General features: G+C 43.7%; 1 protein-coding gene across 1 annotated transcript in view; it reads right to left on the bottom strand.

The window, feature by feature from the left end:
- Positions 1 to 2,134: 2,134 nt before the first annotated feature.
- Positions 2,135 to 12,597, bottom strand: part of LOC126455128 (juvenile hormone esterase-like) — a 73,575-nt gene continuing 63,112 nt past the window's right edge. Inside the window, exons 7-8 of the mRNA XM_050091151.1 lie at positions 8,000 to 8,123; positions 2,135 to 2,274 (exon numbers count right to left, since the gene is read on the bottom strand). Coding sequence (XP_049947108.1) covers positions 2,135 to 2,274; positions 8,000 to 8,123 — 264 coding nt within the window. The remainder of the gene's footprint in view (positions 2,275 to 7,999; positions 8,124 to 12,597) is intronic.

The following is a 12,597-nucleotide window of genomic DNA, read 5'->3' as shown; positions in this document are numbered from 1 at the left end:
CGTTCACCGAAAGTGGTTGATCTGTGGTATAGATGTTAATATTGGTAAAAATCTCTTCCTTATGACAAGTCGCCGTCCATTGTAGCCTAGCGGTTCTACGCGCTTCATTCTGGAACCGCACGACCGCTACGGTCGTAGGTTCGAATCCTGCCTCGGGCATGGATGTGTGTGATGTCCTTAGGTTAGTTAGGTTTAAGTAGTTCTAAGTTCTCGGGGACTGATGACCCCAGATTTTAAGTCCCATAGTGCTAAGAGCCATTTGAACCATTTATGACAAGTCATTTCTTTGAAATGGAAATCTCATGGAGTGAACTTTCATTAACTATGGTAAAACCATAATCCTTCGTTATCCCATAGATCGTTGATGACAATACCCGGTGATTCACGGTGCCATAAGCAGCCGTCACGCCAATAAAAGCTAGTTCTGTAATTTAGTGGGTTTAAAAGCTTCCTCAGTAAATTGCGTGAAATTGACGACCTGTGATATGTAGCTCTTTACTCGTCTGAAACCTGCTTCTCCTCATATTAGAACTAGGTCTACACCAGGCATCAAATGATTGAGTAATATTCGTTCGAAGATTTTGCGCAGATGGCACATCAAGAATATAATCACACGTAATGTTTGTACACAGTTGTTCAAAAGCGCCAAAATCCACTTTCTCGCTTGACCGTCGTTGTATCTGATCTGCTCCCCTGTGAAAATGGATAACAATTTTCATGAGACTAATTTATTTACTAAACATTGTCAAAATGCTCTGCTCTCCTTTCGATCTTCTCTGTTCCTCAATCGATGCTGTCTGGTAAGGTCACAGACTGCCCAGCAGTAGCCAAGAACTGGTCGAACTACGATTTCGTTAGCTACTTTTTTCGTGGGTGACTTACATTTCCTTAGGAGTGTTTCAATGAATCTCGTCTTTTTGTCTGTTTGTACAGCTAAATCTGTTTGGTCGTTGCGTTTTAAATGGTTGTTTCCAGTGACAGATCGCCAAACGTGTTAACAAACAATGGCAAGTGTTTCCATCACAACACGTGTCGTTGCCTATGTAGAGAGTTAAAAGCAGATCGCCCAGTATTTCGCTACAATTTTCTAACTTTACGACTCCTATATACACAACAGCTTCATTCACGAACAGCCCATGGAGCTTCTGATTATATCCGTTATGTATTTTTTGTACACTACACACCAAACCATTCAGCATAGGATCTTCAAAAATTTCTGCAAGTTTATCAGTGGACTTAATATTCGCCATCTGTACATTTTATTATGTTCGACTGAACAAAGAGACGGTAGCCTTGATCCTATATGAGAATTCTCAGCCACACAAATCAAATCGCACTTCAAGGAGAAGCTTGTTCTGGGATTAGGAAGGCGTGAATATCAATAAAATCCGACAAACTGCAGGGAAGTATTCCTGACTACAGATGGAGGAAAAAAAGTCCTACGAACGTGTGTCCGGAAATGCATCGTTGCCACGGTAGATGGAGCTGAGGAACGACAGTTCCTCTGACCACCTGCCGTGTGTTGCAGGCTGTGCGATTGACGCAGCGTATGTAAGCAGCAGAATGGTCCGGCGTTTGTGTATGGCCAAGCAGATGGAAACGGTCGAGAGGTAGCACGGCTATAATAAAACAAGTACCCTCACAGATGCCAACTACGTCACACACCATTTCGAGTGTTTTTGGGATTTGTGTCATCGTGGGTCCTCTCAGACAGACGAACGTGCAGGGAGGACCCGGACTGCGTGTAAGCCAGATTTGGAGGACTGGGTTCTACAGGATATGGACACGAACCCTAGTACACGTACCAGGCGAGTGTTATGCCAACATGATGTAAGGCAGATTACGATTATGTCCGTCCTGCATGACAACCGCTACTATCCCTATTACCTGCAATCCCATGGAGGCCACTTTGAACATCTGTTGTCACGTGGGTGCGATGTGGCTCTGTACTTTGTTCCGAGACGATTTGTTGTCGTTGCACGCACACCGTCCACTTCCAGAGACAAGTTCATAAGACGTTATTTGCTCCATTTACAGTCAGGAATCCGCCCCTGCAGGTCGTCGGTTTTATTAATGTTCACCGTACGTAAGAAAGTTTATTACTCCTTTCGAAAATTTTCGCTATGAAGAAAGTTCAGTACCCAAATTTTGCGAAGTTTGTCCAGAGTTTCACCACCAGCTGCCTCGTCCTGCCGTCCTTCGTCTTGATGTCCCAGCTGGGGCCAGTGTAGTTGGCGTTGAACAGGTAATAAATTTCAATGCAGTGAGGTGCACCTGAAACACAAGACAAGTTAGCAGCTTACAGAAAGATAGTATATAAACACGCATATATCTTTTCTGTTAACTTCAGTTTTCAGTCTCATTTATTTATTTCCGAACTACCAGGTGATGAAAAAGTCAGTATAAGTTTGAAAACTGAATAAATCAGGGAATAATGTAGATAGAGAGGTACAAATTGACACACATGCTTGGAATGACATGGAGTTTTATTAGAACTAAAAAAAAAACAAACGTTCAAAAAATGTCCGACAGATTGTGCTTCATCTGATCAGAATACCAATAATTAGCATAACAAAGTAAGACAAAGCAAAGATGTTCTTTACAGTAAATGCTCAATATGTCCACCATCATTCCTCAACAATAGCTGTAATCGAGGAATAATGTTGTGAACAGCATTGTAAAGCATGTCCGGAGTTATGGTGAGGCATTGGCGTCGAATGTTGTCTTTCAGCATCCCTGGAGATGTCGGTCGATCACGATACACTTGCGACTTCAGGTAACCCCAAAGCCAATAATCGCACGGACTGAGGTCTGGGGACCTGGCAGGCCGAGCATGACGAAAGTGGCGGCTGAGCACACGATCATCACCAAACGACGCGCGCAAGAGATCTTTCACGCCTCTAGCAATACGGTTTTTTTTTGCTCTAATAGAACCCCATGTCATTCCAAGCATGTGTGCCAATTTTTACCTCTCTATCTACATTATTCCGTGGTTTATTAAGTTTTAAAATTTATACTGACTTTTTGATCACCCGGTACATTTATTGACGAGTGATTAATGATATGGGATATCTGAAAACTCACAAGTCAGTTGTATATTTATGGAAATTCTTCAGGAACATGATAAACCAACATACATTGACGGAAAAAATCGCAACACCAAAAAGTAATTAATGTAGAGCAATGAAATTCCCGGAAAGCATTTGTCTAGGTAACATATTTAAGTGATTAACATTTCAGGATCATAGGTTAATGTAAGCCCGCAATAAGCCATTACAAATGTGAAATCCTTGTACATTAACAACCGGCGAATGACACACTGTAGAAGATGTTTGGTTACAACAGCGGTATGTGGGCGAGCGTTATTCAGTCGGAGAAAATATCTGGAATTCTGTCGATGATTGGCAGCACAACAGGTCGAAACACCAGACTTAGGTACTAATTCGCAGTCAGTGTGAGTGGCATAACCACGAAGGAGCCCCTGCTGTCATACGAAATCCCACCCCAGACCATAACTCCAGGTGTAGGTCCAGTGTATCTAGCACGCAGACAGGTTGGTGGCGAGCCCTCAACTGTCGTCTCTCGAACTCATACTCGACCAGCACTGGCACCGAGACAGAACCAGCTTTCTACAGAAAATACAATAGACTTCCACCCTGCCCCCAAACAGCTCTCGGTTCACTTCACTGAAGTCGCAGAAGGCGGTGATTTGGGGTCAATGGAATGGGGGCTGCAGGGCCTCTGGCCCGGAGCTGTCCTAAAAGTAACCTATTTGTAACAGTTCGTTATGTCACTGTCGTGGCAACTACTGCTAAAATTGCTTCTGCAGATAACAGAAAAATAAATAAATGTCAAGTGACTAGGGCCTCCCGTCGGGTAGATTGTTTGCCTGGTGCAAGTCTTTCGATTTGACGCCACTTTGGCGGCTTGCACATCGATAGGGATGAAATGATGATGATGAAGACAACACAACACCCAGTCCCTGAGCGGAGAAACTCTCCGACCCACCTGGTAATCGAACCCGGGCCCTTGATTGACATTCTGTCGCGCTGACCATTCAGCTATAGTGGGCGGACAGATAACAGTACAACGCGTCAGAGTCGTATGCCGAACACAATAGTGTTCCCTCTCACAAGGGAACCTCCCCATCGCACCCCCCTCAGATTTAGTTATAAATTGGCACTGTGGATACGCCCTGAAAAACTGAACACAGATCAATCGAGAAAACAGGAAGAAGTTGTGTGGAACTACGAAAAAAAAAGCAAAGTATACAAACTGAGTAGTCCATGTGCAAGATAGGCAACATCAAAGATAGTGTGAGCTCTGGAGCGCCGTGGTCCTGTGGTTAGCGTGAGCAACTACGGACCGAGAGGTCCTTGGTTCAAGTCTTCCCTCGAGTAAAAAGTTTACTTTCTTTATTTTCGCAAATTTATGATGTGTCCGCTCGTTCATTGACGTCTCTGTTCACTGTAATAAGTTTAGTGTCTTTGTTTTGCTGGATTCATATTGCCCACGGAATACATCTCACTTACTTAATGCACTCTCGTCCAAAGTAGCGAACAGTCAACTGCCAGCCAGGGAGCCTCGTTAGCAGGAATGCACTCTCTTCCGTGCGCTGTAGTCGACTGACGTCATGTGTTTCGATGTTTGTTTAGGTGCAGCGTCCCCATACTACGGCGCAGTTACCTCGCAACGGACGGACACATAATAATTGTCTGAAAATAAAAAATTAAACTTTTCACTCGAGGGAAGACTTGAATCAGGGACCTCTCGATCCGCAGCTGCTCACGCTAACCACGGGACCACGGCGTTTCTGACCTCATGTTAGCCTTGATGTTGCCTATCTTGCGCGTGGACTATTCATTTGTATATTTTGCTTTTTTTTTTCATAGTTCCACACAACTTCCTCCTGTTTTCTCGATTGATATGTGTTCAGTTTCTCAAGGCCTATCCACTGTGCCAACTTGTAACTAAATCTGAGGGGGGTGCGATGGGGAGGTTCCCTTGTCAGTAGTGCCACATGGCCGTCCGGAGCCCAGACTTCTTGCCACCGTACAGTATCGTGGCCGCCTCTGCCAGCGATCATATACAGTGGTTACATTCCTGCCAAGTCCTTCTGCAGTATCGCAGAAGGAACATCCAACTTCTCGTAGCCCTATTACCGAACGCGTGCAAATACAGTAAGTGTTGATAGAGGCGTCTTTGATGCCTTAAGGACATTCTTGACTAACATCAACTCACCACGTCCAGTCTCAGCGTAACTAACGCTCACGACCGTTACAGCGTGTATTTAAAGCGAACCTGATTTGGATACCCATTTTCGAGCTACTAGCCACACTCTTATACAAATGGTGCAAAATATGAATACACATCATCTTTCAGTTGCAGAAACACACCCACCAACCTCGCACAACTCCTTCTTGGTGTTGCGATTTTTTTCCATCAGTGCATAAATTATGCATAAAATGTGCCACATTTTTTAATGCAACCTTTTGCATGTAGATACTCTTAGGCGTATGACAGCGCCATGGCTAAAACATTTGACGACCACTGCAATTTCCCTTCATCTGGAGACCATAACAAAACCTCGTAACTATGACAGAGGTCGCCTAGAGTGCTGCATGAACGACGCACTTTACAAATTGTTCTCCAAAGGCTCTACTTCATCTAGCAATAGGCCTGAAAGTACTACGCTAAAGAGCACTTACTTGACTGTTATTCTCTTTCTTCGACTGATGGATTCCATGACCCCGTTTGACGTTTCATCCCTTCCAACCTTCGTAGTATATTGACAAGCAAGAAACATTCGGCTGTTAAAGTGGTTCCATAACAGGAGTGCATCTTTGTGTAGTTGGATCAGTAGTAGCCTTCTCCACTTAGATGGAAAATATCCCTATTTCACAATCCGTTGGTGGAGGGTATCTTAAATAAACGTCGTCAATGGAGTAATTAAGATGGCAGAATGTTGGTGTGTCAGGTATAAATTCTGAGTCCATGTTACTCTGACAGGCACTCTGAATTTAAAGACACCCTGCATGAATATTTTAAAAGGAGCCGCTTCAGTGTCAACGACACTTATCAATACTGGCCCAAGATATATGACGCTATATCGCTACAAGTATGTGAACTGCAGTTTTAATTTCAGCGATGTTTGCTTGTCGTTTAGCATTTAGCAACGTTTCAGAGAACTTAATCGGTCAAAATAAACAGTTCTAATGTGCGCAAGCAACTTCATCTCCGTCCGAGCACCGTACTCATCAGGTTATTGCTCTATAATTTGAATGAGACTTTAGATGTCAAAAATAGCCTTCGATTAGAACGTGTCATCAAGCTGCTATGTTCAAGAATCATGAGGAAGATTTCTTATAGCGTTTGTGCTTCCTCACTCAGTTCCCGCAAGCACGTTTCGAAGCATAAGCAGGTATATAGTTAAATGTAAAAATGTTTAAAATATTCGAAGTTTCTGTTCTACTAGTCGTGTATTTATACCCTTATTTACTTATTTAAATTTTGTACTCTTAAAAAATTACAATTTTTGTTTCACTGTAGGACATAATATTTGTAAGTATTCATACACTGAAGAACCAAAGAATTTGGTACACCTGCCTAATATGGTGTAAGGCACACGGAAGAACGCAAAAGTGCCGCAACACGACTTGTCATGGACTCGACTAATGTCTGAAGTAGTGCTGGAGGCAATTGACATCGTGAATCCTGCAGGGCTGTCCATAAATCCGTAAGAGTACGAGGGGGTGGATATCTCTTCTCAACAGCACTTCGCAAGGCATCCCAGATATGCTCAATAATGTTCCTCTCTGGAGAGTTTAGTGGCCAGCGGAAATGTTTAAACTGAGATGAGTGTTGCTAGAGCCACTCTGTAGCAATTCTGGGCGTGTGGAGTGTCGCTTTGTCCTGCTGGATTGCCCAAGTCCATCGGAATGCACAATGGATAATGAATGGACGCAGGTGATTAGACAGGAAGTTTACGTGCATGTCACCTGTCGTCAGAATCGTATCTGGACGTATCAGGTGTCCCATATCAATCCAACTGCACACGCCCCACACCATTACAGAGCGTCTACCAGCTTCAACAGTGCCCTGCTGACACGCACGGTCCATGGATTCATGAGGTTGTCTCCATATCCGTACACGTCCATCTGCTCGATACAATTTAAAACAAGACTCGTCCGACCAGGTAACATGTTTCCAGTCATCAACAGTCTAAAGTCGGTTTTGGCGGGCCCAGCCGCGACGTAAAGCTTTGTGTCGTACAGTCATCCAGGGTACACGAGTGGGCCCACGGCTCCGAAAGCCCATATCGATGATGTTTCGTTGAATGGTTCAGACGCTGACACTTTTTGATGGCCTAGCATTGAAATATGCAGCAATTTGCGGAAGGGTCGCTCTTCTATCTCTTCAGTCGTCGCTGGTCCCGTTCTTGCAGGATCTTTTTCCGGCTGCGGAGATGTTGGAGATTTGATATTATCCCGGAAGCCTGATATTCACGGTACACTCGGATAATGGCCGTATGTGAAAATCCCCACTTCATCGTTACCCATCGCTCGTGCGCCGACTATAACAGCACGTTCAAATTCACTTAATTCTTGATAACATGCCATTGTAGCAACAACTGCTCCAGACACTTGTCCTACATAGGGGGTTGTCAACCGCAGCACCATATTCTGCATATTTACAGATCTCTGTATTTTAATACGCATGCCTGTACCAGTTTCTTTGGTGTTTCAGTGTGTATATTCCACACCATTACAAACTGCAAGGCTTGATAGGAGTAAAAACATATTTGACAGCTGTGTACTGTTGACAATAATTATAGATTCTGAAGTTGGGCAACGTCTGGTGATATTGGTTACCATTAAAATCTTGTTATGTGATTGTGTCTAAAAAAAATAAAAAGAAAGAGTCAATGACTTTTCTCTTCCAGAAACAAGATATGTAATAGGTCAAGCAATTAGTCGGTTGAAAGCAAAACAGTACGTACCGTATTCTGTGTATCCCCAGCCGTCGTAGTCGTAATGGTAGTAGTAGACAGGCGCTGAGCTCACCTTCACCAAAGCCTGGACGAAGGCCTCGCAGGGCTCGATGTAGTAGATGTCCGATATCATCTGCAAAAACAGTATCCAGCAGTAGTGCCTCAGTCTACTAAAGCCTCGTCACTGGAACACTGTAAAACTGCCCAACTTACACTGAGATAATAACAGTCATGGGGTAGCGATATACACCTATACAGTTGGCGACAGTATCACGTACACAAGGTATACAATAGCAGTGTGTTGGCGGAGCTGTCATTTGTACACAGGTGATTCATATGAAAAAGTTTCCGGCGTGATTATAGCCGCACGACGGGAATAAACAGATTCTGAACGCAGAATTGTAGTTGGAGCAAGACTCATGGGACATTCCATTTTGGAAATTGTTAGGGGATACAATATTCCGAGATTGACAATGTCAAGAGTGTGCCGAGAATATCAAATTTCAGGCATTACCTCTCACAAGAACAGCACCGGCTGGCTAGAGTTGTCAGTGCTACGAGACAAGCAACGCTGCGTGTAATAACAGCAGAATTCACTGTGAGCGTACGACGAACGTATCCGTTAGGAACATACGGCGAAATCTGGCGTTAATGGGCTATGGCAGCAGACGATCGATGCGACTGCCTTTGCGAACAGCACGATATCGCCTACAGCGCCTCGACTACATGGAGACCATTTGCATTCACGGACTTTATGTTCCCAAACAACGGCCACAATTGTTTGCGATTGGTTTGAAGAACATTCTGGACAGTTCGAGGGAAAGATTTGGCCACCCATATCGCCCGACGTGAATACCATCGAACATTTATGGAACGGAATTGAAGGGTCAGTTCATGCACGAAATAGTGCACCGACACTTTCGCAATGGTGGACGGGCATAGAGGCAGCATGGTTCAATATTTCTGCTGGGAACTTCCATGCCACGTACAGCTGCTGCATTACGCCGGGCGAGAAAGGTCCGACACGATATTAAGAGGTATCCCGTGACTTTTTTTCACCTCAGTGTATATTACGAGTGAGTCGTGTCGGCTCCGTTTCCTTTCACTAATTGTCCGCCTCGTCCACATTCCACATGAGTTCGCAGCGGCGGTATAGAGCGCGCTGTTCATGGGGGGGGGGGGGGAGTCGCTGGTAGGGGAAGCGAGACAGATAAAACTTTAACAAGTGTGCATGATACCGGTTAGAGTCTCACTGCCCCGCCCCTCTCTTTCCTTGTGTAAAACGGAGAGGAGCCGAACTGAGCTGCGGATTTCTGGCTGTTAAGTTTTCTTAGTTCATGTTCGACAGTACCTCTGGAATTACCTTTATATTCTACCATCGTGTTTTGTGATACCCACAATGTATGTGTATATTTGGATTACACAAGCACAAATTAAGAGTGCGAGTTTTGTTACCGTATTTTAGCTTACCTGTGACCGCAGTTCAGCTTGGTAAGTACTAAATTTTACTATTGTTAATTGTTCAGAACATTTAATTCAAGTTCAAAGTTAATTCTCTTATTTCTAAATTGCTTAGAATCAAGTAGCTTTCGAAATGTTTGTTGAGGTAGCCCAAGACTAACCGTATTTTACTGAATTTCGATGTGCTTCAGAAACAAAGCTCACTATTAATTTCAGCCACTAAATTAACTTTCAGTTTTCCGGTTTTGTTAATTATTTTGCTAAATTAAGTCAGAGTGTAGCGAAATTTATTACTTCTGACAAACTTTCAGGTTTCACACTGCACGTGTCAACCTTCAGTTGCCACGCTTCTAGTGCTAATTATATGTGTAATAACCTTTCTTTTTCAGTTACTATAGTAATTGTCCATAGGACTGGCGACCGTAATTTCCCCCAAATCTCAAATATCTAATTACCGCTAGTTAATTGTTAACGTAACGGCCGCACATTTACTTTATTTATTAACTTTACCCCTTTTCAAAATTAATTTCCACCAGTTTCATTTGCATTTTTCCTTTCATTTAGATGTAACCCTTTCCTCCCTCTTTACCGACAGATTAACTTCGGTGACGATTGCTTTTGCCAAATTTCCATTAGGTACACGCGGTTTAATTTTTCACTGTCATTAAGGTCGATAAGTGAGGGGGGAGGTTACACGTTTAGCCTTTTCGCTGAGCGGTGTAGCTGCGGCAGTGTTGAGCGTGCAGTGATGGCCCGGACTTAGACTGCTCATTCTTTTGGCTTAGTAGTTTATGTAGTGTGGCAGACACCCCTCCCCCATTTCTTTTAGTCCCGGGGACTGTAATGGCACTGGCTTCTGGGGGCCCCGTGCTTGGTATGGCCCCACCAAAAAAAAGTGTTCAAATGGCTCTAAGCACTATGGGACTTAACATCTGAGGTCATCAGTCCCCTAGAACTTAGAACTACTTAAACCTAACTAACCTAAGGTCATCACATACATCCATGCCCAAGGCAGGATTCGAACTTGCGACCGTAGCAGCCACGTGGTTGCGGACTGAAGCGCCTAGAACCGCTCGGCCGGCGATTGGCCACAGTTGACTGTATTTTTCCTTATTTTGTCAGGTCATCGCCCTATTGGGTTCTGTTTATTTTGTTTGGCGTTACCAGTCAAATCTTGTAAGAGGAAAAGCATATAATCTGTACGGAGCAGCTTAAACCTCTTGCTGAAGGGATTTATCCCTGCCGCATTGTTCACTTTGACCGAACTTAAAGAGAAAAATAAATTTGTTTCTTCACTCATTTGATTTCAAGGTTAGCTACGACACCAGAATTTGTTTTTGTTTCTTGCTGGAGATTCTAAAATTCTAAAATTCGGGCCTTTGAGCTTTAGTTTCAAGGTGGTTTAAATGTCGAGTCAGCCCACTGGAGCAAGTTTGTGACGATCTTGTCAGAGATAAAGAAAATTGTTCTCAACCTACTAGTATTTGCGCCCATTCCTGTTATCCCAAGCCTTGCCCTTTGTTAAAATATATATTCAGTCTGCAGTTTGAATGTTAATAACATTTGGTTGCAATTTGACACGAAAGGTTTCCAGTTTATGGACTTGTCTATAAAGAATTGTTATTTGGTACAAGGCTGTTGTTACCTTCTTAATTTCTGTTTTATGTAATTGTTGCTGATGTCAGAAATCGTTTCTTTTAGTATATATAGTGTTTTATTAATGGTAATATAGTTTGTCAAATGGTGATTGATGTCTACTTAAAATCCTGGTCCAGCCCTCTCGCGTCTCCGATTTTGGTGAAGCCGCACTGTGAAAGATGACAATTCAACGTGCAAACTTCTAGTCCGTAACAAACACAGCGTTTATGAAGTTCACAGCGAAACATATAAGATATAATTGCGACTTGCAAGAATCGATGCCGTACACTGTACATCTTTGTACAAATGCCTGAAGAATTATTTTTTTTTTTTTAATCTGCATGTGGCCTCTACGCTGACTGTACTATCTAAAATAACCTGCTGCATCGGTCCCCCTTTAAGTCGATCCACAAAGTGTTTACTCAATTACATATACCGGTGGCAAGTGTATTTCTCAGACTTTTACCTCGGGAATAATATTAGTGTGATGCATACGAAGTGACCCAGTCTTCTATACCACTAGAAAGGGAGACAGGATTTGACATAAAGTCTACGATGAGATCACTAGAAATAGGGCACTGGTTCAGCCGAATAAGGCTGGAGCGGAAAAATCAGACGCAGCCTTTTCAAAGAGCTCACCCGCCATTCGCCGTTATTCAGGGTAATCTATATGCGCATGGCCTGATGGGGATTTCAAACCCGCTCTTCCCGAATATGTTTTAACCACTGCTCCACTTCGTTCGGTTCGTTGACTGCCAAAGAAGTTATCACGTAAATTGTCTGGTAAGGCGCCCGTCTGAGGAGATGGGCTTAGATGGCTGTTAGGGCCCTGCGCAATGCTGTACTCGCAAGGCGAGAGCGTCGCTGTCTTGCGACACGTGAATACGGCGGCCAATAGCATTCCACGGCTGGTAATATAAGTGGCCGCTCATCGCACACCTGGTCAGTTCGGTGCTCACCATTGATACTGTTGGATTTATCTTCGCTGTACTAGGACTGCTTGATAACTACCTTGCATGTCAGCGTTTACTCTCTTTGGTCACAGCTTGGATTTGTTTCTCCGGTACTCTTGGCTTTGCTGTCATCGTTGTGACGTAGGATTCGCTTAGCGCCTCGTTGTCTTACTGGTTGTTCGTTCTTATCCTGGTCTGTTGTCTTGTCTGCAATCTGTCTGTCGCGTTTTGCTCGTCTACGGTTAAGCTGGGTTACTCTTCACAAGCAGATGTCCCGCCTGGCTGCTTCCTCTGTTTCTCTATTTGCTTTGGAGCTCTGCCGTGCGCACCGATAACTGGTTATCCGTCGGTACAGCAAATTGCGTTTACACGTTACGTAGGTTAAGACGAATAAGTACTGCGTAACACACAGTTCTTTTTCCCACGATTCCTCTGACTGTTTTGATGAGGACCGACAAAACTTCCTGTCCTGTGCTAAGTATTGCCAAGTATCGTCTAAGATTAGCAGTTACACCCAACGGCCTCAGTTTTATTGCTGGAAATCTCCCTAGTGTA

Source organism: Schistocerca serialis, chromosome 1 (assembly GCF_023864345.2).
Source record: "Schistocerca serialis cubense isolate TAMUIC-IGC-003099 chromosome 1, iqSchSeri2.2, whole genome shotgun sequence".
NCBI classification, from domain to species: Eukaryota; Metazoa; Arthropoda; class Insecta; order Orthoptera; family Acrididae; genus Schistocerca; species Schistocerca serialis.
This window is presented reverse-complemented; position numbering and strand designations above follow the sequence as displayed.